Source organism: Primulina eburnea, chromosome 15 (assembly GCF_022965805.1).
Source record: "Primulina eburnea isolate SZY01 chromosome 15, ASM2296580v1, whole genome shotgun sequence".
NCBI classification, from domain to species: Eukaryota; Viridiplantae; Streptophyta; class Magnoliopsida; order Lamiales; family Gesneriaceae; genus Primulina; species Primulina eburnea.
The window spans coordinates 34,107,542-34,133,934 of NC_133115.1; the positions used below are offsets into that span (position 1 = coordinate 34,107,542).

Genomic DNA, 26,393 nt, shown 5'->3' on the forward strand with positions numbered 1-26,393 from the left:
TTTCAATTCCTATAATCTTCATTCATGAAGTTCAGTATTCCCCAATAAACATGGTTTTCATATAAATTAAACCGAAGTCGACACTTCCTTTTGTCTCGGAAAATGGCTATTTGGACCAAAACCAACGTGTTTGCCACATTCTTCGTGTTGTTTTGCGCACTTCCCGTGAATTTGTCCACTCGAGTCCTATTGCACAAGGAACCCATGGACAACCAACAACTTCTTCGTAAACTTGGATTCGATTTCTCGAATGTTAAAGCAAATCTCTCACGTAAGAATGGAGTTGAAAGGTTCTTGAGAGAAGCACCCGCCGGACCCGATCCTCAGCATCACGACTCTGAACCAGCTCCGCCCCGCCGTCGCTTCTAATGTAATGACCATCGATGCGTGCCTGGAAGATCATAAATAATGACATGTCTCCGTTCGTTGCTTTAAAGAAATCTTGGAGTTGATTGTTAGTAAATTGAATTGGTCGATTATAAATTAATATATATTTGAAATTGAAGTGATGAATTTCAAAAAAACCGGTTATTCGATATGCATCGATCATCAGTTATAAATCTAATATATGAATGAATTCTATAGACCGATCCATAAAAAAATAGTTAGATAATATATGCTTTTGTTTGGGGCAAAAACTTGTTTGGGATGGTTATAAGATATTTATGAAAATATGTAAATTAAAATTCATAATTAATACTTAATTTTATTTTTAATAATAATAAAATAATAGACATTACGTCATTATTAAATAATATCTCGTATCCATTAATTTTTATAAACTATGCGAGCTACATTAAATCTAATCAATTAGTTAAATGTGTTTGAAGAGTGAAATAAATTAAATTAAATCATGATTATTTCGAAAATAATAAAATAAATAACATTAAAGAGAAAACAAATTATTTTTATTTCCAAGTAAAACGAATATAATATTTTTTTGAATAAAAAATCGGATATAATACAAATAAAATAGCCCCAACAATTAGCGAAGATCCGCCGGAGCTCGCTTCGGCCGAGAGCAATGCTGTCCATGGTGGCTCCAAAACTCAATTCACCACTCAAATTCTTCCGCGCCTTCTCCTCTTCCACTTCTATCGAATACCCACCACTACACGGCCACCCTCAGTGGTCTGGCCTCCACCACTGGCGGCGCAGCCCACTCAACGATCACCGGTATTGGGGGCCCAATGGTCCGATTCAAGAACCCCATGAAACAGAAACCATCATTCATTCTTTTCCCTCTCTCAATTCATGCGCTTCGTTAGCGGAAATGGGTGGGGTGGTTCTTTCCACTGCTGACCCCCTTATAAAAGCTAAGCTTTCTCATTTGGCTTATGCGAAATGGAGAGAAAAGGGTCTTCCCGTGGGAGTTTCTGATGCACCCCTCGCGCCTGCTCGCCCTACAAAACCACTGCTGGTAGTTGTTTTGTTCCATTTGTTATTTTTTGTTGTAATAAATACTTCATGTTTTAAAAAATTTGCCTTTTTTTCCCTGGCTATTTTGTTGTTAAACCCTTTAGCCACATATAAGCTTGCCCTGATGTACATAAATTATTTAAACAGGACGGTTTCAAATCCTATTTTACACAGTTATAATTCGTAACAATCATCCTTTTGCTTTACTTATTTTGTTTCGTGTTTTTAATTCTAAATGTTGATTTGGTCAGTGCTTATGCAAATGATTGGTAATATTGAACTGTGACTGACTGATTGGAGTGTTTGGTTTTGGCACACTCAACGTCTTTGGTTCAGGTTTCCCCTAAAGAAATTCCTCCCGCCAAGAGCTCGGGTTTGCCTCTTAATGCGTATATGCTTCACAATCTTGCTCATGTGGAGCTAAATGCTATTGATTTGGCATGGGATACTGTTGTTCGATTTTCTCCATTCACGGAGCTTCTTGGAGAAGGGTTCTTTGCTGATTTTGCTCATGTGGCTGATGACGAGAGCCGACATTTCACATGGTGTTCACAGAGACTGGAAGAACTTGGATTCAGGTAGTGATTTATCAAACTCGGGAAATAAGGACTCTGGCTATTTCGCTAAACGTTGATTATATGTTCCTTTTCTGAGTAGCTATGGTGACATGCCTGCTCATAGCTTTCTATGGAGGGAGTGTGAGAAATCATCGGGCGATGTTACTGCACGGCTTGCAGTGATTCCATTGGTTCAGGTGCTCTCTTAGTTCCTCAACAGAATCATTATAACTGTAAACAATAACACTGAAAAAATAAACATCGATTTGCTTGATCACGTGATAAATCTTTTGCCTGTTTTAATTTCATGGAGTAGTTTGCTAGTTCCTCTAAGTCAGTCAAGCTTCAAATGCTTAGAAGAACTAACTTTTACAGCTGACTTTTTATGTTGTTTGTAGTCGATACTTTTGAAAACAGTGAAGCAAATATTCCATATCTTTGTTTTACTTAGAAACGACTGTTTTTGTCTCCATTGTAGGAGGCTAGAGGACTGGATGCTGGGCCTCGACTTGTCAAAAAGCTGATAGGCTTCGGAGATCACAGGACCTCAGACATTGTTGCAAAGATAGCTGATGAAGAAGTTGCACATGTAGCAGTTGGTGTTTATTGGTTCGTTTCAGTCTGCCAAAGAATGTGCCGCACCCCTTGCTCTACTTTCAAAGGTTCGTGTCTGTTCTCTCTAAATACTTTTTTTTCTTGACTTTCTGTGGTACACCTCGCCCGGTGAGTCGTAATAGTTATCGTAGGTTTTATATAGGTCTTTCAAGATTCATCCGTAATCAAAAGACAGTCAATTGCATTCACCACTTTTTTGTTGGAAAATAAGAGATGTTGAGGGCATTCTCTCTAACTTTCTCTTGATCATCTAACAGACATTCTGGATGAATATAACGTGGAGCTAAAAGGGCCTTTCAACTATTCAGCTCGTGAGGAAGCCGGTATTCCACAGGAATGGTAAGGATTAATACAATTGGATGAACTATATCTATGAGGTGGGAAAATATCTCTGGGCTCTTCAAGTTCCGTTGAATTAAAAAATGCGTCAGACTAACAATGTTACTGTGTTTTCTAGGTATGATCCGTCATCCACCACAACCAAAGTGGAAGAAAACAGCAAACTTTCTGAAGTATGCCATTCTTAATAGTTATGTCAAATTATGTTTGTTTACCGGAAGTAACGAGCATTCGAGGGTCTTTTTCAAAATTTGGCTGGCATGTGATTCCGTAATGAAACGTTATTGCAGGTATACAACAGGCTTTCTTGCATAATTTCTATGGAACAAAGAAATTCAAGTTTGGACAGAGAGATATAAACAATGATTGTGATGGATTGAACTCTGAAATTGCAAGAATGGATGTCATTCTTGATGGCATATTGTTTTACAACACCAGCATTGGAAAAATGTACGTAGTTGGTTACAGGAGTCGAGATCTCACTTTCTCCTGGAACGATCAGATGAATAATCATTATATATAATCTGTCGGGCGTTACAAAATGGAATGGTATGCTCTTGGCCCCTCAAGTTTAAGTGATAACAATGCTAGTGGCTCATCTCCCCGTTATCAGAAACACCTTTGGTCCCCCACGGTTTCGTTAATGTCGAAACCAACTGTATCTGGGCTTTTAGTGTAGACATGTGGGTGAGATTGCTTAATTCTGGTGATTATAATTAGAGTGTGTAATGATATTGGTTTCAAATAATCTAAATCAAGTTGTATTAGAATCATCATCATTCAATCCTTTGCGACATTGACGGTAATTCAGAGCAACAAAATCAAATTATATGTCTCTTCTAAAAGAGAACCATTCGAGATTTTTAGTCTGTGTTCTGAAAGATTTTTTTTGCGAGACTACAATTTACGTGTATATATTTTAAACTGCCAGTATTCAATTTATATTCAGAGCCAAGCTGACACGAAATAGTATTTAGTCAAATAAAATGGATCATCATAAAAGTTTCAAGAGTAAGTCTCTTATGAGATGATTTTTCGAATTTTTATCTGGGAAACAGGTCAATTTTGTCAATATTCTCAATAAACAGTAATACTCTTAGAATAAAAAAGTAATATTGTTTCATTGATGACCTAAATAAGAGATCTGTCTCATAAAATACGATCTGTGATACTATCTCACACAATTTTTGCTTACAATGAACTGTTTTAATATACAGCTTATGTTGATCGGAACTCGGACATCATCTGCTGAATTTTTTTTTTTTATTATAATAAGTTTTTTAGTACGAGGTAAAATTATAAAAATATAATTGGATTTAAACATAATATGTAAACTTGGGAAATTAGATTATATATAAATAAATTGTTAATGAGATGGTATTTTTATATAGCGTTTGTCAGAATTTATTTTTATTAATAATAGATTACGTATGGAGATGAATGTTATCTAGAGATGAGTATGAAGAAATTTTCAGTGTTGCTTGCTTAATTTATAAGCCATTGAACGTGGCTTTTAATTGTCGCTCCTACTCGTAAGACTAATGACCAAAAACGAGAACAAATCCCAATTATATAAGCCCCCTCAGTTTCACCGGGGAATTTCAAGAAATAGTAACGAGAAGCCAGGAAGGAATTTGAAGTTCAGTTGTTCTGTCTTCAGAAGATCGTAGTATGTGTTGCCATGGGGATTGCAGGCCTTTGGGATTCCTATTGGGTCTTCCCTTTGCGTTTCTTTCCCTACTCGTCTCCCTCGTCGGTATACTCGTTTGGATTGTCGGGTGAAGTCCCTTGGCTTCTTTCTAAATTTTTTGATGATCACTGTGTCAAGCTCTGTTTTTGCTTTGTAATTCCAAATATATTTATTGATGCGGGAATTGTTGTGTTGATCGTGGAAATAGGTTGACGTTGAGCTGTATATGCCCGTGTTGCTTGTGCGTGACGGTGCTGGTGGAGTTGGCGCTGGAGCTCATCAAAGCTCCCATTCATGTGATGGAGTGGTTTACTTCTAAAATCCCTTGCTGATATTTTTTTTTCGTTTTTTCCTTGTGTTGGGATAGTTCTTATTATTGATTTCTTGTTTATTTTGTGGATTTTTTTAGCCGACCATCTGTTTGTTTCCTTCTTGAATTACTTCAACTAGCCATTGAGAGAGAGAGAGAGAGAGAGAGAGAGAGAAAACAATCCAACTTTTTTTAATTAGTTAGATTACATTAGAATAAGTTTTTATAATATAGGATTGTCTTGTGGTAGTTCGTTTGTTGAACAAGGTTGTTTTCGTTATTTTAAGGTTGTGTGGAGTATGCCTGTGATTTCTATACAGATCGAATGACTAGAAACATCGCTGCTAAAACCTTACAACGGTATGGATGACTCGATTTCGTAGATCTTGTTAGAAAGCCACCTATTCATTCCATGTGACTCGGGCAATGCCAAATCAATTCATAGATTATTACAACACAAACACATGAAGAATGAAATCCCTATGATTAAATTAATTTTCACTTACTAAGTAATTCGATCATATATATTCAAGTGAAGAGGGCAGTGTAGAGCAGCAGATTCCAAGTATCCGGCAATCCAGGGAGGCACCAGTGGCTGCAATCCAAGCCATTATGCAGCCCGTAGTAAACGGGGTGTGCATCTTTTCGATACTGCGACAATAGCGTGATATCGAGTAAATATACAGGTTTCTTGATTCGGCTCAGCACTTTGTTCAATACTACTGCAGCCATCGGGGTTCCTGCTGGATATTTGACTCCGAAAAATGGTTGTGTTTCCCCTACACACGTCTTCGATGGCTCGTTCCAATCCTTTCCCCTGAGAATTTTCGATTTACATTGCATTATATACGCGATGAAGCTTCACTCAATCATATGAAGAGAGGAATGCTTACACATAATGCATGGGGGAAATTCCTTGGAAGAAGACTTTAGTTTTGGAAGGATCGATGTTTTTGTTGACCCATCTTGCCCAAGTTGTCATCCCTTTATAATACGCAATCAAACGGTTCATATCTTTGAACAATTTCCCTCCATCTTCCATATAATCCCATCTGCAATATTCAAGACCAAACTGTATATATCTAAGAAATTATGCCTTTATACAACAAATTCATCAGTAATCAGGAAAACATTCAAACAATCATTGCTACTTCACACGGAACAAATGTTTGTTTATTTATTTGATCATTATATTAACAAATTTCAGTTTCAGATTTCAATTTTTGTTAAATTTTGCATGGAGATCTTACGGCTTAGAACTTCCGGTGTGAGTCCACCAATGCCAGGAGTTGAAAATCAACACGTCCATACCTCTCCATGCATCGCCATTTTTAATTGAATCAAGCTTCAGAACTCGACCCGCCTGTTGGCTCTCCAAGTCTGCTAGGTATTGAGTTCGATGAAGTAGCAAATTTACCCCATAATCCTGCATAAAAATTTAAATCTAGTCACTACATAAGATGTAATTAATTAATATTTTTTTAGATGCTTAGTCTCACGCATCTCTATCTGAGAGACGAGCCAATCCTACCGATATTCACAAGTAATACTCTTAGCATAAAAAGTAATATTTTTTTATGAATGACCCAAATAAGATATATGTCTCACAAATACAATCCGTGAGACCGTCTCACACAAGTTTTTAGCTGCAAGCAAATAACACTTGTATAAATTCTGATCGAGAAAAGTGGCACTTTAGTTTAATTTCTCCATCGAACACCCAAAATTAAGCAAGAGGAAACACTAAACAGAGTGGGGTATGAATCATTAGACGACTTTGCTTGTATACCACCAGAGCTCAATCAACATCCCATAGTCAAATTTATTCTAATTTGGACAAACCCCCTTCCACGTACCGTCCCTAGCTACATGGGTCGGTTTTCCCGTCCCTACATCCTAACACAGGTCGCGAGATATATCTATATCTATATCTATATCTATATTTATATATACATGAGAATTAAACCCATGTGTTTGATGACAAAAAAAATGTATCAACAATTATTGGACTTGATGTAGCCACCACCCCAATTCTTGACTGTGTTCTCATTCAAAAAATAAAATAATTGATTGAACCCTAAAGTATTATATATTTAGCAAGATATCTACATTACGTTACCTTAAGACGAAGGTCGATTTCATAATTAATGATTTTGAATCAATTATCAATCTAAAGTCAAAATTGGCGTCTAAAATCAAACTCACTCAACTATCTATGTTATATATAAACATTTAATGATATGATAAATTAAGAGGAAAAAATATATGATTTTGATATGTTGCACATTCATATCTAAGCATCGTTGATGTGACATTTACTTATTGAATGTAAAATTTTGATATGATGAATATATGAGTGACACTTCAGCGATGCTCACATATATGTTCAAATGAGTATGCAATATATGGATAATTATATTGCTTGAATTACAAAAGTGTGCAATTTGTCTCATCTGAGGAATCATGCCACACCAGGAGTATAGGTGACAAAAATTTCTCGGTGTAAGAAAGTTTAAAATTATAAATGAAGGTCTTACCTTGTCACATAAAACTAAATTACCACACATTTTTTAATGACTTTTTTAATGTAAAATTAATGTCGTGGAGAAAAAAAAAAGCTAGAAATTTCATATTGTAGTTACTGAAATGATTATTATATCACAAAATAAAGGCAACACACCCGACATTAATTTGGCAGTAATCCAATTATTTTTCCTTCTGTACTACCTCCGGACAAAAGTAATAATGTTATATATACAACTAAAGTTACATATATGAATATATATTTTTTTGAAATTACAAAATTATCTTAAATGTGTTTTAATTTCAAAAATATATTTGTGATAGTTTTGTAATCTCAAAAGCAATGTCTAATCGTGTGTGTAACTCTCATTGTATATATAACATTTCTATCAATAAATTCAGACTCGATTTCAGAATTAATTATGATTCTTCATCTGATGATGGGTATTTTTTTGTGTTAGATTATAATTACGTTTCGGTTAGTTCGATTATGGGTGTGTGGGCAGTGCCCACACCCCATATGAGTGGTTGAGATTCCACCTCATGGGGAAAAAAAAAAATTAAAAAAAAATAAAATTGGGCCAGAAAAAATTCTGGCCCTTGGATGTACCCCTGCAGGCACTGCCTGCAGGGATAGGATGAAATAATCCTTATGTTTCTTACATGTTATGATACCATATGATTGAAGGATTCAAAAGCAACAGCATATTCATAATACAAACTGGTAACTTTACCTATCCATAAGGGAAAAGGAAAACACATGCATGCGCTGTGCAAAAGCCAATTCATTATTTTTTTATTTTTGGATAAATTTGATTTACAGGTATATTGACTTTAAGTGGATAACAGAATCTCCAAAATGAAGATATATAAATGTTCTCTAAAGTAACAAAGAATAATCAAAAGAGGATAGAAAAGGATCTCTCATTTTTGGAAACACGATTTTATATATTTTCCATTGATTCTTAACCATTCTTCTACATCTTGGTTTGTGATGTTCAGTGATGGGTCGACCGATCATCTTATACAAAACAAAAACCAGTAAATCTATTCTTGGTGTAATATAGACTCGCATGTAAATATTAAAAAGTTAGCATCAGAATCAAAATTTACCAGGAAAGTGAGATGAGCTAGGCCTTCTCTTTTGAAGAGTGATGTCTTAGCACTAGGTACCGATGAATGAATCATGCAACTCAATGACTGCCACATATTGAAGCTCAGTGAATCCCCAACAAACATGATCTTCTTCCCCCTCCATTTCTCCAAGAAATTCACCCCATCAAAACTGGAATTCATTCAGCTCATTTAGTTAGCACAATTCAAGAATATGGAAAATTAATAAAATAAGGAAACAAAGCAAAAGTTACACAATAAATACTCTTTTTTATATACTGTTCAAGAAAATATAAAACAGACTGCGATTAAAATTATTCATGAAATTCGTAATGTTCTGTAATGTTGCAACAGCCTGCTTTTCTGGTTAACTTTTGCCCAGTTACCCGTTCAAGTTTCTTCCTTTGACCAAATATTGAATCACTTCAATTCTCTGATTATGGGGCGGGGAACGGAGAGAGTGCTGGTATTATAGCTAGTTACGTACCCCGGTAAGTTGCAGGAGAAAGGCTGCCATCTATATTTCAGGTACTCGCGATCAGGTCTCTTGTACTTGAGGCAGTTGAATTCGTCGTCTATAAATGGACAAGTCGACAAGTCATAGAGAGGATAGGTGGCATCGTAAACCCATTTTCCCTGGAAAATGTTGCATCCTCCGGCCAGCTTTCTGCCGACCCCGGCGGAGGTGGTGGTGTTGAGGTATTCCTCCGCCTTCGTCTCATGTGAAAACAAGAAAGCTGCTACAAACAGGGCTCGTAATAGAAACAAAACCATGTCGAATTCATAAATTTGAAGTTGTGCGTCAACTTTGAATATATATACACGTCCCTTATACTTTTTAATTTGAATTTTTTAATATATTTTTAATTTATTTATTTAACAAATTAAATCAATAATTTTTTGATGAGTCTTTTATATTTATTGGCGTTTAAATCTTTTGGATATTTTTTTATCATTTTTTTGCGACTACTTGAATCGACTATTCTAGTGTTGAGGTTAAAGGTATTTGTTCATCAACGATGGCAAGCGAGAACTGATATATCAAGTACATAACTTTTAAATAAATACGTCTTCTATCATGATAAATAATATTCAACATATGAAAATAGAGTAGTCATGAGACGTCTCACATATAATCCTACCCATATCACAAAAAAGTAGTACTCTTAGAAAAAACAATAATTTCAGGATTACCCAATAATAGATCCGTTCCAAAACTGAGAACGTCTCACACAAGTTTTCCATGAAAATATTGTCATTTTGATTAGATAATAAATAATAAATGAATTTCATCTAAATATTAAATAGTGACACTGTTTGGCATTTCCAATATCGATGAGGTTTGATCAGTGTAGGGACTACAACTTTGGAAACTTATGTAAACATTTAGAGTGAGTCTAATATGAGATCGTATCACGGATCATAATATGTGAGACGGGTCAATCCTACTCATATTCACAATAAAAAGTAATATTCTTAGCATAAAAAGTAATACTTTTTCATGGATGACCCAAATAAGAGATCTGTCTCACAAATAAGACCTCTGAAACCGTCTCATACAAGTTTTTGACAAACATTAATGCATTGATGCTATTGGAAACACGAGGTTTTTCCATGTTCGAAGAAAAACAATAAAAATTCAAGATTTCTCCAAAAAAAAAAAAGAAGAAGAAGAAGAATTTCTAAAATATCCACTCCACTTCCTCACTTACCTCTCAGCAGACACGGCGTATTTTACCCCCTTTTGAGTATTTTTTAATTTTTTTATCAAAAAAAAAAAAGCAGAGAAAAAAAATATACGTGAAAACAAAATAGGTGCTGTTGTGAAAAAATAAAAATTTATAGTAAAAAGTAAAAATCTCAAACTCTCAAAATTTACCAAACTATATATTTTATAATATTTTTCTCTCTACTCAATTGTGTATTTCTTCAAAAATTGTGAGCTTATTTATAGAATTTCTTTACATATAATCCAAAAATAAAATACATCATTACCTACATCATCATACACTAATTTTCAATATTTACAACTCTTATTTTCAATATTCAAATATTCAACATTCAAATATTCAATACACATATTTTAAATATTATTTTTCAACATGTGCCTATTTTTCTCGTACGGTTTGTTTTAGTTATTTTTTATGCCTTTTAAAATATATTTGGGATAAAAAAAAAAGTTAGAAATATACTTCTATCAGATTGTGTAATGAATAAATTTTGTAGTCAATTAAAATATTATTGTTATTTTAAAAATATTATTTTTATTACGAATATAGATTTGATCGACCAGGTTCTCATAACCTAATTCACGCCTAATTATTTAGGTCATGCATCCTATTGCCAAAGAATAACATTAAAGCCACCATCAAAAAAACATTAAAGCCGAAATTTCCACGAGGTATATACATATTTTTTTTTCCTATTTAAATTAAATATTACCAAAGCTTCCAAGGCTTTTGATTTAAGACCTCATATTGCATATGAATAATTCTTCTCCATTATTTAGTTTTGACTTTTCTTCGGGAAATGACACGAATTATTAAGTATATATTAAATTTCTATCTCATTTTTCTATAAAAAAATTGATGATTTGTTTCCATCTATAATTTATAGTATATAGTATTAGAAGAAAAAATGCACAAAAATTGATGCGAGAGGGAAGAATAATACAAAAATTCGGCGGAGTGTAAGTTACGTGTAGCTTTCTTGTTATACTAAAAATAAAATTGGAGCTAAATTATGAGATTGCACTCAATTAATGTTTCTTTAAATTCTGAAAGCAATTGAAAATCATTCAAAACTTTTTTTTTTGACAATACTAGTTTTTCATTTGAATTTTTTTTAATACAAAAGAGCCTAAAATTCAAGAAAACCACCAGCTATTAGCATTTTGTTTCCTTTTTTCTAACAAATATTCTATAATATGTATATTGTGAGACTGATCGATCTGATTTATATATTGAGGAAAAAATAATATTTTTAACATTACTAATAATATTTACTCATGAGTCGAGTAGGATAGGATAATCATGTCATAAAATTGATCCGTTAGACCGTATCATTGGAATTTTTGTGAATATCCCATCTGTACCTACACATTAAGCAAAAAGAATAAATTTAGGAGAGCATTTTAACAAGGGGTGATTCTCCCAAGCGGTGCTCAGATTATGTATGTATTCTTGTCGACTCATGCACATTCAATTCAGTCGCAGAGATTGCAAATTCAGTCACAAAATCTAAACTAGATGCAAACATTAAGGTTAGTTAAAGATGAATGGGGGCGGAGCAACTACGTCCATCCCTGCAAAATATTTTTACAGAATATTGGGACGAACTGTCAGAGACTCAGGAAGGAAACAGACACGCGAATCATCAAATATAAACAGCCTTTACATATTATGTTTGTTGGTAAATTTCGAACACTAGGGAGAGAAGCTTACTCGTCTCATGATAATATGTTTATGTTCGATTGCAATACATTTTACTTACAACGCGGGCCGTTATTGACATAATATGCATCTTCAGTAATAGTAGACAGAAAGCTTAATTAACTTACAGATACTATATGTTTCTACAAAAGCTCCCACTCAGACTCCAAAGAATCGTGATCCGTTATTTTTTGTTTCAGGCCGGATTCCGTAGAAAGAGCAGGAATGCTCTCCTCTGGATTGTTCTTTCCACCAAAATCCTTGTGCAGTTCTTTCCTAGTCGGCCTCAGTTTGGATGAAAGAACATCACGGATCTTTTTCTGTAAGAGATCAAGATTGTCAAACATGCATTCATTGAAAAGAAAGAAATAGTGAAGGCAGAGAGCAAGAAACCTTGTACGACTTATGTTTTCTGTTTCCTAGTGAAACTAAATCGAGATTGCCGAGATTGCCACCTTCAACGAAGACACATGTTTCTTCCAAGTTTGACACTTCAAAAGCCTCGAAGGTTTCAATGCTTGGTTCAGCAACTTCTTCATTCTGGATCACCTCCATGTCAAAGTTATCTAAACATGTGGTAAAAAGTACTCGGTAAAAGAATTTGCCTTCTATGAAATAATTTGCACTGTGTTATAAATTAGCCAGTTGATTCTAAATGCTTTATCTACCAGTAGAGAACTTCAAAGACAGAGATAATAATACCCATCTCTGAATGATTAGTGTCACGTACCTTTGTTAGACAGCACAACTTCCTCGACAGGAAACCCAACATTGCAGGTACTACTCCGTATATCTGAAGATGACTCAAAAAACGAGTCATTCTTTTTGGATGTGTCTGAAACAAGAAAATGAAAAGGTGACTTAACATGCGTTTTTCCCCCTAATACCAGAATAATAGATGATAGCCACTCTCTGACATATGTAAGTGTCATATACCTTCATCAGATGTTGCAACCTTTTCACCCGCTGATTCAGTGTTGCAGGCATTAGTTGTATTACTCAAGCCCATCTGAGAAATTAAAGTGCCGTTCACGGGTGTACCTGCCAAGGAACAAAACACCTTATATAAAAGAAGGATTTAATATAGAAATCATATGTAAAAATGAGGACAAAGTACCAAGAGATGAGGTGCACTCAGACTCGTCTTTCTTCTGCCTTGCAGATCCAGCTGAAATAAGTTTGTCCGTAACAGAGGACTTGATTTTAGCTTCAGAAACAGGCGAACTTTCTTTTACTCGTTCAGGATCACGGCTTTCAACAGAGTCTGAGGATGATTTTAAATTCATGTCACTGGAGGCCTTCATATGACTTCCACTACCACCACATGATGCACTCTCGCTGCTACCAAGCCCCAATGAAGAAGCTGCTGGACTAGCTACTTTTGAAAGCCGATCAAGCTGTGAAATCCTTTTGATTCCAATGGGACGTCGGTATACTCCCAATTTCTTACTTTTTGAAGAACACATATCAGAGGAAGTATTTTGAACCAAAACTCCAGAACTGAGAGGAGGTAAAACTGTATCAGAAATTGCTTCATCTTCAGTTTTTATCTTCTTCGGCTCTCTTGGGCTGTCTAATAAGAACGATTTTGGCTTCTTACTAAGATCAGTGTGAGCATAAGGGTTCAGTGATAAGTCTCCAGTAGCAACTTTCACGGGATCTACACAAGATGATGGCAGTAAATCTAGCATTACTTCAGAGTAGAATTTCTTTACACTCGCACCGACTTTCTGTGCCTGATTTTCCACGTATTTGACAGTATCCTGTAAAAAAAGAAAAAGAAAGATCTGGTCTAATCAAATATCGTAATAGCATTATTTATTGAGAATTTGAAGCAGAAGAACAAAAGTAACTAAAACCTAGACACAATTGCAGCTGTGCATCAAAAAGATGCAGCTTTATTACCCAAAACAAACAAAATGAAATAGGTTTGGTGTGTCTTTGCATATTGATCAAATACTTAAGTAAAAAAAAAAAGAGCCACGTGCAGACCATTATGCAGGATGGGATGTAGTTCTGCTTATGTATTGAAAACTACTTTTCTGATATAAGTAAATATATCAAAAGGGGTGCAAGGAAAAGTATAACATCATAAATTTAATGAAATAATTTTTACAATCCATGATGATTTTGTACAAAAATTAATACAGTTGGATAATCAAAAGATCTTTCAGATCAAGGATAAAAGTACATTAAAGAACCAACAATGCATCCACAGAAAAATGCTCTTTCCAGTCAATTTATATTTAGGGGAAGGACAATGCCTCTAGAGTCTAGACAATATCAACTTGATGCGTAAGATCATGAAGGCAAAACTTCACAGCAAAAGACGTAATGAATACACACAAACACGGAATGAACTTTTCCCGACTTGGATCGACTCAAAAGGCCACACCTTATGCTTTACTGCAACCGACTAAAAGGCAAGAAGTATCAAGGTTTATTTGTATTAAAGGAATATACATATTTGAAACCCAAACCCATAGCATAAACTCGTCTTTCGATACCAAGTATGTATGACATTTAAAAACAAACAAACAAAAAGAAACAATATCTAGGAACTAAACAGAAGCACTGACAAGCATCTAGAACATGCAACTCAATTTACAGGATAAAAGATAAAACAGGAGTAGTGAGTTACCTGGTACATAACCTCTTCTACCTCCAAACACATAGCCTCAAATTTTTGGTATACATCACCAGCCCAGGCTACACCTTTGAAATCCATAGCAAAACAGTTTCCAAAGTCAAAGTCCAGGTTATACAGCACTCACCTGCAAGAATTCGACTAAATATCAGCTAATATGGTTTGTTGATTTTTCCATACAACAGCTAGTTTGGAGTTTCAATCCAGTAAAAATATGAAGCCATAACACCAATGCAGATACATATCACTATCTTAACAAATTTTCAACATGTGATACAGATATTAGGAGGAAAAGAAAGAAGGATGGACAATTTGTAATTCGTAGGACAGCAAAGCATAAAAAGAATAAAACAGCGAAATGTTCTCTTCAGAAGTCAAAACTCAAACGAGATATATCCAATAAGTTAAGACTCTTTTAGATGAGGTGCTAATTGTTCTCTGTTCTGTTAGTTAATCGTCTCTTTCCTCAATGCAAAACAAGATATATCCCATAAGTAGATTAACTCTTGGACTAGGTGCCAGTTCTGTTCAACTTTGTTCGTTAATCATGGGTTTTCTTTAATTCAACTGTAAGACTTGAAAACTACTTTCTAAATACTATTATTGAACAGAGATTGGGCATACTTGAAATTATAGTAAGTTCAACAAATACAGAGCTTCGACATCAATAAAGAGTGTGAAAGTTTTGTCGTGATCGGATCGCAAAATCAAATGTAATTGGTTCGAGCCAAACGGTCTTAAACATTTAATTAATCGGACAAAAGAGTATAAATTGTGGCAAGAAGCCATTCGTGTGTAAACAAAAAGAATGACGTGATAGTAACTCCGCAAGCACCCGATCAAGAAATATTTTCAGCAAAAAATCGATCAAACATAAATGCATTATTGCATGGGCCCAAGGAATCAAGAAGAAAGCAACCAAAAAAAAAGGAATCACCTATGAGCAGATTAAGAAAGAAGAAATACTAAATTCCCGGCAAGTCGATATCACAATTGCCAATAAACATGAGAACTCTGGAAGAAAATGTTCCGGACCCATAACAAACAAGAAGACATCCCTAAAGAAGGATTTTCTTTTTTGAAAATGCAAACTACTAACATGAGAAACATAACAAGAACACTTCGGGAGAAGGATCCTCAGCACATAGCTCGAGTATAAAATCAGAAATCCCTACATACCAGTGAAACACAATCACTTGCAGACGAAAATTCCGATTCAAAAAGGGAACTTTTTAAGAACCCTTTTCCTGTCATCGTAATATGTTCTTTCACAAATCAACTTCGACTGACATAGAATAAAACTTCACACACAAGGCCATTAAACAGTTCCTCTATTTCCAAATTAAGGTTTTTAACCTAGCCTAAACCGTAATCAAACCAAATTTCAAGCAGAAGTAATCCGAACCCATGAGTAAACCATCAATCTCAAAACAAGACCAAACTCCAAGCCTGCACCCCAATTTTCATACCTTTTATGAAAACCAGATTTTTACTCCACCGAAAAAAAAAACCCAACACAAAATATTAATAAGGAAGACGAAAAACTAAAAAAAAAAAAACACGCGAAGAGCTGCTTTTATATAATTAAAAGGACGATCAAAAGCATACAAGTCAACAAGAAAATTTATAATATATAATCAGTAAAAGGTAAAGCAGCAGAACTTACGAACTGATGAATGAGAAATGACCCCAAAGGAAGAAAGCAGGATGAATTATACTAAAGAACATGAATAAACAATCAAGAACAAAATTGAAAAATAAAAAATAAAAATACAATGGATATAGAGAAAGATTGAGAAGGGTTGAGTAGAAGGAAGAGAGAAACGTAGAGGTGGAGTGCATCCTGTTAGATTCGGGCATGCGATCTTGACACGTGTACAAGAATTCGCTTTGACTCGTTACTTCGTCTTATATTTCCCGTAACTCTTTCTTATTTTACGTAAATGGACCGTAAACAATGTCTTTAGCAATAAAAAAAAATAAAAACTAAAAAGTATGAATAAATACATTTTATTAGGCATTATTAATAAATAACAAGTCTTTTATAATACGATTTCACATATCTTTATTCGTGAGACAGATCGATTCTATCTATATTTATAATAAAAATTAATATATTTGACATAATAAATAGTACTCCAACTTTTGGTCATTTTGTTGTATTTTAATTTTCTGAAATAAGTACCCTTAATAATATTGTGAATTGCGAGTTAACATTTTCCGTTTATTAGTAAGATAAGTTTTCAATTTATAGTTTTAATTAGTAATGTAAGTTGATTTTTATTATCACTTTTAATCATTTTGTTCCGATTGTCGACGTGACATTAGACACAACAACAACGTTCAACATACATTACCAATTTCAAATGTCATCTCATCAAATCCGATGTCACGCCAATATTCCGATAAAAAAAAATCTAAATAAGACTAAAATAGAATTTTCCTATCATTATCTTAACACATTTGGCATGCATTTTTCAAAATTTCCTCTTATGTTATTTCGTTTAGCTATTTGAAAAATCAGTAAAATATATATAATTATTTTGCGTGTGCAGCATCAATAATTTCAGTTTGTTTTGTTTAGTACACATGAAAAACACTAAACTATTACAACTAGTTTTGAAACCGTCGATTATCACACAACAATAATGCAATTCTACTCGACAATGGTGACACTTTTCAGGTGTCCCTCGCAAACCTTGCAAGAATGACATTTCCTTCTGTAAAAATGGGCCTACAGTTCAAGCTGAGTATACATGAACTTCACTGGCTTCGATGACGTACAAACGAGGGAAGATATCTCGAACTCCCAAAAAACATTGATCTTCCTGTTCCGTTCATTCAAATCATCGTATATATCAAATATGACAGTACCCTCGCCTTTTTTTTTCTTCTTCTTTCTAGTAGTATGGATGGTTGTCTTGATGTCGAACTCTTTTGTAGCGTGCTTCAGTACACTGGTGCCAAATTCCATCATGGGAATATCTCTGGTCTCGGGTATTATGGGGTCGTTTTTCCTGTTCTCGGGATACTTTCTATCAAAGGATGCAATTCTAACGTATTGGAAATTCATGAAATACCTTCCTGTTCAAGTATCCATTTGAATGCTTTATGATCAATGAGTATGGGGGAGAACAGGGGAAGGTGAGGAAACGGACAGAAGAACCTGTATTAAAACCATCATATCACCATATATCTCCGTAAGAATATGAGTTCGAAGAACTGAATAAGGAAACTCTCCTCCTTTTACCATACATAGTATTTCTTGATGAGAATTCTTCTGACGCATAAAATTTATCAAGCACAGACCTCAAAGTCTCACGAACCGAATCAACAAGAAATTTGGATCCTTCCTCATCCGGGTTGCATCCAGCAATCACAAAGACATTCACCATTCTACTTCCCAAGGTAGCAATCTCTGCTCTTATTGTTTTTAAAGGGAGAGCTTCAATGGCTTCTCTTATATTGGAGAGAAGCTCAGTTTTGAAATCACAACACAGGGATGCTCGGATAGAAAAGGAATTTTCATCGTTTTTGCTTTCTTGTTCTACTTTCAATTCATCAATGTCTGTTGGCACGAGCGTTACGTCTGGTAACTTCAGTTACATGGTCTCTTAATTTCTTTACTTGATTGATTACTTCAGCAAGCAGTGCTGCTTTGTCCATCTGCCGAAGAAAGTGCAAATGATCAACCAATTCAACAATAATATTCAATTGGGCTGACATAAATGAAATAATCATTTCAAAGATTAAGAAGGCTGTTTTTGAAAGTTGAAAATGGTGAATGATTTAGATCACCATGCCTTTTAATCCCTCCCTCCGTTTCTTCGCCTCAGAAAAACAAAAGAACATACCATGTTCCTCCTTTTTGATGTTTGATATTAATAGTTCATGAATATATCCAACATTCTAACTCAATATGATAACAAGCAGATACCTGCTCTGTCAATCCTATCAGCGTATCTTGATATCAACAAGTGCAAAACACTCTTTATATACGGGTAGTTTTTAAAATGTTCTTAGGCAATAATTTTGTGAGATAATACTGATATCAACCACAAAAACTCCAGCTCATTGAAGCCATGAATTCCTTACAAAGAGGTCTGCTGATAATTTCGAATGAGAGAACTATAGAAATGAAAACTTTACAAAGAAATTCAAGAAAACTTCTTTATAGCAATAATACAACACATTTGGCAGATAAAAATACTTGCGTACGAATAGCACGAATGATATGCTCTGAAGCAACAAAACAATGGAAGAAAATAATATTGCTTTACCTTAGCTGTGCCAGGAACTAAACCCCTAAGAGTGGTCAAATGACCATTTATTCTTTCCCACTATGGTTCCTCAAAGCTAACAATGCGTTCTCTGCACCGTTCACCTTTCGTCCAGGCTTAACCAGAGCTTTCACAAGCTCTCCTCTCTTACCATGCAAAGCCAACGATGACTTTGAAACCTCTTGAAACCCAAAACAGTTGTCAGAAAACCCATCAAAGTTGTCGCAAAAATCCATCTTTTTTATTAATCAGAAACCACAGCCGTTGCAAGGCAAAGGTAAAAAGAATCTTGGGGCAGATGAAAAGATGTCAGAATTCTTGAAATGGGATTGCTGAGCTTGTCTTCTTCTACAAATTCAATTGCCTGATGGGATAAACCAATGATAGATATGAGAACTGTGTCGGCGAGTGAAGCGCAACTATCAGTCGTGGTAATTGTGCTGGATCTTTTGTTCATAAAATCAGATACTGGCGAAATCTTTTGGAAACCAAATCCAAGATTTGGTTATAAAAGCAAAATAATACAGATGATGGATGCAAATTATCCACTCGAATGTCAACTAGAATCCCTTACTTGGGCCCTGACTGCTACCTTTTGAACGCTGCATTAACTCTATCCCTTTGAAGTCCTTGTAGGCCATGTTTTTGCTAGAAAAGGTTGCGCAAACAACTATTTAAAGGATATCTCTTCGAAATTACGCCGCTCCTCAAATTTCAAGGCTCCCCTTTTGCCTGCACGGTGATTGAAAATACAGGCCAGGCCGTCAGCAATTTCTTTACCAACGCCAAATTCAACTTCACCAAAGCAATATACAAACCAGTGATTTTCTATAAAATTTGCATGAAATATAAAATTAATCTTAAAGTCGTGCAATTCAAAACTTATTAAAAATCTTATTTATAAAAATTATTTTAGACCATTAATATTTCTTCATACCCTGACAATATATTTGCATGTTAAATCTGTGTTTGAATATTCGTATAATTAATTCAATTCATTTAAATAATTAACTTACGTATTTTACTTTAATTAAATATTACACCACGATTTAAAATCAACATCATAACAAATATATCAATTAAATTTCTTAATTTATGACGCTTAAATTAATATTTGTAAATAATAACTATAAAATTAAAATGCCAAGTTTATTGGTCAATAATAACTTATTTTTTAAAAAAAAAAACCTTATTCACTCATATATTTGCAATTCATAACAATTAAACTGACACTAGATTATCTTTTTAATCATGAGTAGGCACAAACGGTCTTATGAATTTTTATTTGTGAGACGGGCCAATCCTACCGATATTCACAATAAAAAGTAATACTCTTAGCATAAAAAGTAATAATTTTTCATTGATGACCCAAATATTCGTCTTACAAAATATGACTTGTGAGATCGTTTCACACAAGCTTTTGTCGTTAATCATATACTTATATAAGAACATGTTGAATGGTGCGATGAACTTGGTGAGATGGAAGTTAGTAACGTCATATCATGCTGATATTGTTGAAAACTCCATTGTATGTTCCAAGGTAATTTTAAAGATATGATATCGAAATATAATTTTTTTATCGAAATATAATTTTTTTATTCAATTTAATAATTTGATATTTAAAAAAAACATAATAATAAAAAAACTTAATATACATAAATAAATTTTAACATAATTAAAAATTACATATAATTTTTTTAAAAAAAATTTCACATAATTTTAAAACTTACACACAATAATTTTTTAAAAAAAAATTAAGATTTTTTAAAAAAAAAATTAAGATTTTTTTTTTCACTTTTTTGTATCATTTCTTAATTTTTGTATATTAATTTTTATTTTTTAAAAAATATGGGAGCCGTTTTCTTTTAAATATTTTTCATTTTGTCAACAGTTTAAAAATTCATCACAAAAATTAAGCACATATGGTTTAATTTGTTTAGGTTGTATTTTAATTATTCTACTTTTATGTTCAAATTGTCGAATTCGTTTAATTTGGAATCCCTCGATGAATTAAAATGAATTGATATAGAGAGAGAGACAAATCAATGGTCAACTATACTCATTTAACAAATTATTAATCTGCTGACTCCACTGTTCACCTCCTTCGATCGGACGTATTTCCAAAATAATTTACCCAATTTATTCATTAATTAGTAATGAATGTGACCTCATCTCACATAGGATTCCAACTTATCATTTAAATTAAAATAAATTTTCAGTTTGTTAATTGGTTTAATTTTGTATTTTGATTTTATTAAAACTTGATTTTAGTGCATTGATTTTAAATTTTCGATTATTTTGATATGATTACTAATGTGACATCTGATAATGTAATAATTTTTCTATATCATATCAGTATTTTTCGGTGTCATGTCAGCAATTTGTTTAAAATAATCGAAAATAAAAAATTTGTTTACAAAAACAAAATTTAAAAAACTTAGTAAACCAAAACAAAAAATTGAACAAATTATTGGACTAAAAAACTATTTTTTCTTGACCAATATATGCTATGATATTCATAAATAGCTGGTAAGAAACCCCACCCCGTAAGTTGGTTAATTCATATATTTTCAAATGGAGATTAACTATTATATTGAGGACAAGAAAACCTATAATTTACCTAACCATATACTATATGGTACACAAGAGTCAACCAAGAAGTTGACAATTTACATGTTTTAAAATATATTGAAATGTGAGATGTCGAGTTCCATGTTCACAAATTAGGTTTAATAAATAGTGTCGTTGTCCAATCAGCACATAATACGTGTTCTGAGTGATGAATAATTATAACTCATTCATACAGTATAGTTGAATGAGTAGTCATGATTTAGTTACTCAAACACGCGTGTTATGTGCTGAGTGGATAAAAACACTAACCACGTTGGATAACATGAACAAAATTCATATCTTTCAACTCATTTGACTATTTCTACTATGTGTGAGTATACTTACAAATCTTATAAATATACTTGAAGTATCGATATTTAAAACTTATTATTATATAAATTTGTCATTTGGTCAATACGATGAACGAGTAAATTATTAGGTTATTTTAGGTTCGAAGAATGTGATTATTGATTGATTAATAAATATTTTATATTCTATAAAACGAAACCTAAACCATTTCATAATCTCATTTTGTCCTCACATACCAAACCTAGCCTTATTGTATATGTTGTCTTATATTCTAAGTTCCAGCAAATATAATATTTTTTTAGCATAAATGTAAAGTAATTCTGGGATTTTAAATATTTAAATTTTCCATAAATACGTAGTAGCATTTTGCATCAGCAACTTTAATAAATCGCGTTTCATTCTGTAGTTAGCAAATGAGCATTTTAGGGAAAGCCCGTTATAGAGATGGAATGGCACGTGACACTTTTCAGCTGCTGGATTAGAAAACCAACTTGTAAAACCATATCTTTGTTTTGTTGCCCCAAGCCCAATTATGCACTCCAGAATCCAGATGATCAATTTTATTTTACTTAACAAAAGATTAAATAAAATGAACCACATTTTCACGAGCACAAAAACTTGTGTGAGACAATTTTACGTGTCAATTTTGTGAGACGTGTATTTTATTTGGTTCACTCATGAAAAAATATTACTTTTTTTCCAAAAGTCTTACTTTTTATTATAAATATGAGGACGTAGTTAACCCGTCTCACGAATAAATACATATGACACCGTCTCACAAGAGACCTACTATTTCACGAGCTGTAATAATTATCAAAACCGAGTTCATTTAGGTTGTCCCCTCCATCGAGTCTTCAATCGTGTGTGTATTGTTTTTTTTTTTTTTTTGAAATGTCATGTCTTCTATATTACAATATATAGGATTAAATTCTAATAACTGAATATTTATATTTTACATGTTTAAAATTAATTCATATAATATTCAACAATAAAATAAATTTGTTCTAAATTTTTTCTTACTAACAAATAATGCGTCAAAATATATAATAAATCTAACATTTCATGATGGATAATATCTCAAACAAATAAACAAATATAAAATTAAACATTTTGATATGTTTAGAGGCAAAAACTTGTGTGAGACGGTCTTATAAGTCGTATTTTGTGAAACATATCTTTTATTTAGGTCATCAATAAAAAAGTATTACTTTTTATGCTAAGAGTATTACTTTTTATTGTGAATATCGATAGGGTTGACTCGTCTAAAAAATAAAAATTCGTGAGATCGTCTTAAAAACCTTTTTTCCAACCAAATTTGTCAACCATTTATTACTATTTTAACGGAGGGTATTGTCTTACCAACTAGTTTAATTAGATGCAAGCTCTTTTTCGAGCATTTCACCTTTTCGAACCGTGTTAATAACTCACTAGAGGCTTGAGACAGGTCCTATCAAAATGGTATCACCGAATGTCTCGATCGTGTCTTGACTATGTCGTTCTTACCGATGTAATAATTAAAATTAACATATTAGATTAATTAATATTTGGTATGTTGGTTAACTTTTGCTACAACCCTAAAAAAACCTTTAACCACTCAACTACATGTTCAACATTTATTTTTCATCACGTATTCTCTTATCATTTGAATTTCAGTAATTTTTTTTTCTCAATTTAATCATTCACAAGTTTTCCTAGTTTCAATATGCATATATTATGTGTATGTATTTCGTATATTACATGATACCATATCCAGAATCTGTTTTAGTTTTTAATATAAAATAGTGTTGAGCCATTTTCATTGTTAATGTTTCGACTGGTAAAATTAGATCCACTTGTCTAGAACTTGACGTTGGAACTAGTTCATAACGATCAAAGTCGAATCACAATCCTATCAGTTAAATAAGTTCAATAAAACAACAACCTCGACGTAATTATGGATTTATGGGAGTGCAAACAACAACCTCGACGTAATTATGGTACAGTTTGGTACATATGATATGATAAGTAAGGGATATATAGTATAAGGATAAATAAAAGATAAATATAATGATAAGATAGTATGTTGAATGTTTGGTATGATTTTAACAAGAGTGATTAAATTTATATATTGAATTGTAATAACAAAATTAACCCTATCACAAAAACTTATATTTCATTGTTATCAAGATCTTGTAATTGCATATCTTAAATTCATATTATATTTATATATATATATATATATATATATATATATATATATATATATATATATATATATATATATATCGAATTTGTTACCCTGCATATCTTAAATTCATTTTATAAATCTCAATAAAATTATTATTATCACTCGATTAACCTTAAAAATTGATATTTGACTTGACTCAAAAAATCAAGGGCTCAATTATCATATTATATAATAATAAAATTAGGTAAAAATAAATAAATCATGCAAGTACTATCGACACATGAACAGATAAAAATATGAACTCAAGCAACAACTTTGAAATTATAAAATTTATTATGATAAGGTTAATTTTGTCATTACAATCTAATATATAAATCTAATCACTTTTATTAAAATCATACCAAATATTAAATATAATATCATACGTCTTATTTATCATTAACTTATCCTTATATTATATATCACATGTTTATCCTATCATATGTACCAAATTATGCCTTATTGTATCAACTGAATCAAATTGGGTAAAAAATCATAATTTTACATTTTTAGTTTTAGATAGATGTGTAACGTCCCGAAAATTTAAAGGTCCACGCGAACCACATGCATTTGAATTATTAAATTCTTTGGTATTTTTAAATAAATATTTTAATTGCATGAGTTATTTATGTGGTGCATTTTGACATGTTTAAAATATATTTTCTGCATGGTTGCATTAAACTGTATTTTTAAAAAGATATTCAAGTGACGATCGAGGAACGGAGACCGAGGGCTAAAAAAATGTTTTAATTAAATAATTAATTTTAATTATTTAATTTAGGGGAGATGGCTTCTCGTATTTTTGAAAACTAGGAATTTTGCGGTGATTTTATACGCCGGGACTAATTTTTTTATCGGTGTTGGATTTTCAACTAAAATGCGATCTTTTAAGCCGTCCGGCTATTTAATTAATTATCGATTTTTATGAAAACCATTTTATAAATTGATTAAGAGCCTAGCTTGCACTAAGTGGGCTTAATTAAAAGTTTATTAGGCCTTAAGCCTATTTAACAAATTAGTTAACATATAAATAACAATTTAACCTAAGCCTAGCGCACATCAAACTCACGCCACTCACTGATACACGCCGCACAAAGGATTTTCAGAAAAAAACAAAACTCTCCCTCGGCGCTTCAGTAGTTGCTGCCGTAGGGGAGATAGCCTTTTTCCCTTCAAAGTTTTGAGAGTTACAAGCTTCGGTTCTTCCCGTTCTTCGTCGCCGTCGGTATATCGTGCGTTTACGACGCAAAGGCACGCCAATATCTTCCTTTTCTCGTCCATTACATCATAGTATTGATTTAATTTATGTATGTGCGAAGAACATGAAGTCTTATTCCAGAAAATTCGGTTTTTACGTATACGTGCTACGAACTAACGTTTTCATGTGTCGATTCATGTCTTACATGTTTCATGTGTTTAAAAAGGGCTGCCATGATGTTAAGAATTGATAAAATTGATGTCTATACATGTTAAAAGAATTTCCAGACCCACACGAACACCACACATCAGGGAACAAGTAAATGGCTTTACTAAATCTGTCATGGGTGTTTTAAGGGTTCGGGTTTCATGTATAGAGGCTGGTGTGGGTAGCCAGGGTCATGGTAGGAGTCAGGGGAGAGTCCTAGCCACGCTAGGACTCGAGTTAGTTGGTTAGGGAAGAGCCCAAGAGCACAAGGACTCTTCCCCATGCCACCCGTGAGATGCAGAGAATTAAGGGTGGCGTAGGTTGCTGCTGTGTTGCAGGGAAGGAAAGGGGTGGCTCGCGGCTGGCTTGGGCGAGCCAGGCTAGGTCCTTAGGGTCCCAGGATGATGGGCATGGGTCGGGCCAGGGGCTGGGACAGATGGGTTGGCTGCTGGTCCAAGGAACGAGAGGATAGATAATGGCAGTAAGCTTGGGCGAGGCTGCTGTGCTCTTGGGGTGGCTCGCTGCGTGGGTTCCAGGGGCTGGGCTGGTCCGGGCTGGGTTTGGGCTTGGTCCAAGGAAGGTCAGGGTCATGGGGGGTCAGGTGGTTCGAGGCTGGAAGTGGTCCTAGCCTAGGTAGGAGTCCTAAGATCCCAAGGTGCTACACGCACAAAGCAAACAGAAATTGGGTCAAGTTCAGTAGGCTCTTTGAACGGGTTAGGGTCATGATTTTTAGCTGGGCTTGCACAGTAAGGTCCCTAGGTATGTTGGCTAGGTTTTGGTTCAAGGCGGCTCGGGCGTAGCTCGGGTAAATTAGGAGATGGCTCGGTGCGTTCGATAAGGTGTCAAAACGAAAATTAAAAAGCTAAATTTGATTCCATGGGTTCACGGGTGCGGTTCATGACTTGGAAAGGGAGAATAAATCTTAAAAATGCTTTGTTT

At 33.6% G+C, this 26,393-nt stretch overlaps 4 protein-coding genes across 7 annotated transcripts; 2 read left to right on the forward strand and 2 right to left on the reverse strand.

The window, feature by feature from the left end:
* Window positions 1-962: 962 nt before the first annotated feature.
* LOC140814860 (uncharacterized) lies at window positions 963-3,716 on the forward strand. 2 transcript variants are annotated; one of them, XM_073173960.1, is made up of 7 exons: window positions 963-1,420; window positions 1,756-1,997; window positions 2,077-2,173; window positions 2,455-2,638; window positions 2,849-2,930; window positions 3,049-3,120; window positions 3,221-3,716. In XM_073173960.1, exons 1-6 carry the CDS (start codon window positions 1,025-1,027, stop codon window positions 3,116-3,118), a joined length of 1,071 nt encoding a protein of 356 aa, XP_073030061.1. In that variant the 5' UTR covers window positions 963-1,024; the 3' UTR covers window positions 3,119-3,120; window positions 3,221-3,716. The 2 variants fall into 2 exon arrangements, with proteins under 2 accessions (XP_073030061.1, XP_073030060.1); XM_073173959.1 differs by having other exon boundaries at window positions 3,049-3,103.
* A 659-nt stretch (window positions 3,717-4,375) lies between these two features.
* LOC140814364 (signaling peptide TAXIMIN 1) lies at window positions 4,376-5,020 on the forward strand. The gene is made up of 2 exons (XM_073173313.1): window positions 4,376-4,708; window positions 4,829-5,020. The coding sequence occupies exons 1-2, from the start codon at window positions 4,602-4,604 to the stop codon at window positions 4,950-4,952; spliced, it is 231 nt and encodes a 76-aa protein (XP_073029414.1). The 5' UTR covers window positions 4,376-4,601; the 3' UTR covers window positions 4,953-5,020.
* A 255-nt stretch (window positions 5,021-5,275) lies between these two features.
* On the reverse strand, window positions 5,276-9,360 carry LOC140814363 (protein trichome birefringence-like 39). Its single transcript, XM_073173312.1, has 5 exons — window positions 9,054-9,360; window positions 8,567-8,738; window positions 6,181-6,356; window positions 5,824-5,982; window positions 5,276-5,747 (listed from the first exon to the last, which is right to left on the reverse strand). Exons 1-5 carry the CDS (start codon window positions 9,338-9,340, stop codon window positions 5,459-5,461), a joined length of 1,083 nt encoding a protein of 360 aa, XP_073029413.1. The 5' UTR covers window positions 9,341-9,360; the 3' UTR covers window positions 5,276-5,458.
* Window positions 9,361-11,929: 2,569 nt separating this feature from the next.
* Window positions 11,930-16,499, reverse strand: LOC140814427 (uncharacterized). Of its 3 annotated transcripts, none has more exons than XM_073173399.1 (7): window positions 16,311-16,499; window positions 14,639-14,771; window positions 13,115-13,760; window positions 12,934-13,038; window positions 12,728-12,832; window positions 12,391-12,563; window positions 11,930-12,317 (listed from the first exon to the last, which is right to left on the reverse strand). In XM_073173399.1, the coding sequence occupies exons 2-7, from the start codon at window positions 14,723-14,725 to the stop codon at window positions 12,141-12,143; spliced, it is 1,293 nt and encodes a 430-aa protein (XP_073029500.1). In that variant the 5' UTR covers window positions 14,726-14,771; window positions 16,311-16,499; the 3' UTR covers window positions 11,930-12,140. The 3 variants fall into 3 exon arrangements, with proteins under 3 accessions (XP_073029500.1, XP_073029502.1, XP_073029501.1); XM_073173401.1 differs by having other exon boundaries at window positions 14,639-14,785; window positions 16,311-16,473; XM_073173400.1 differs by lacking the exon at window positions 16,311-16,499 and adding an exon at window positions 16,114-16,236.
* Window positions 16,500-26,393: the final 9,894 nt, after the last annotated feature.

What these genes read in the sequence shown, in the direction of transcription:
- LOC140814427 (XM_073173399.1), bottom strand. Translation starts at nt 14,725, where the DNA reads ATGGATTTCAAAGGTGTAGCCTGGGCTGGTGATGTATACCAAAAATTT. An exon ending in TAGAAGAGGTTATGTACCAG is followed by an intron (nt 13,761 to 14,638) that starts GTAACTCACTAC and finishes CTTTTTTTACAG; the next exon opens with GATACTGTCAAATACGTGGA. An exon ending in TGAGTGCACCTCATCTCTTG is followed by an intron (nt 13,039 to 13,114) that starts GTACTTTGTCCT and finishes GTTCCTTGGCAG; the next exon opens with GTACACCCGTGAACGGCACT.
- LOC140814860 (XM_073173959.1), top strand. Translation starts at nt 1,025, where the DNA reads ATGCTGTCCATGGTGGCTCCAAAACTCAATTCACCACTCAAATTCTTC. An exon ending in CCCTTGCTCTACTTTCAAAG is followed by an intron (nt 2,639 to 2,848) that starts GTTCGTGTCTGT and finishes ATCATCTAACAG; the next exon opens with ACATTCTGGATGAATATAAC. An exon ending in AAAACAGCAAACTTTCTGAA is followed by an intron (nt 3,104 to 3,220) that starts GTATGCCATTCT and finishes ACGTTATTGCAG; the next exon opens with GTATACAACAGGCTTTCTTG.
- LOC140814364 (XM_073173313.1), top strand. Translation starts at nt 4,602, where the DNA reads ATGTGTTGCCATGGGGATTGCAGGCCTTTGGGATTCCTATTGGGTCTT. An exon ending in ATACTCGTTTGGATTGTCGG is followed by an intron (nt 4,709 to 4,828) that starts GTGAAGTCCCTT and finishes TCGTGGAAATAG; the next exon opens with GTTGACGTTGAGCTGTATAT.
- LOC140814363 (XM_073173312.1), bottom strand. Translation starts at nt 9,340, where the DNA reads ATGGTTTTGTTTCTATTACGAGCCCTGTTTGTAGCAGCTTTCTTGTTT. An exon ending in TAGCTCATCTCACTTTCCTG is followed by an intron (nt 6,357 to 8,566) that starts GTAAATTTTGAT and finishes ATTTTTATGCAG; the next exon opens with GATTATGGGGTAAATTTGCT. An exon ending in CACACCGGAAGTTCTAAGCC is followed by an intron (nt 5,983 to 6,180) that starts GTAAGATCTCCA and finishes TGAATATTGCAG; the next exon opens with ATGGGATTATATGGAAGATG.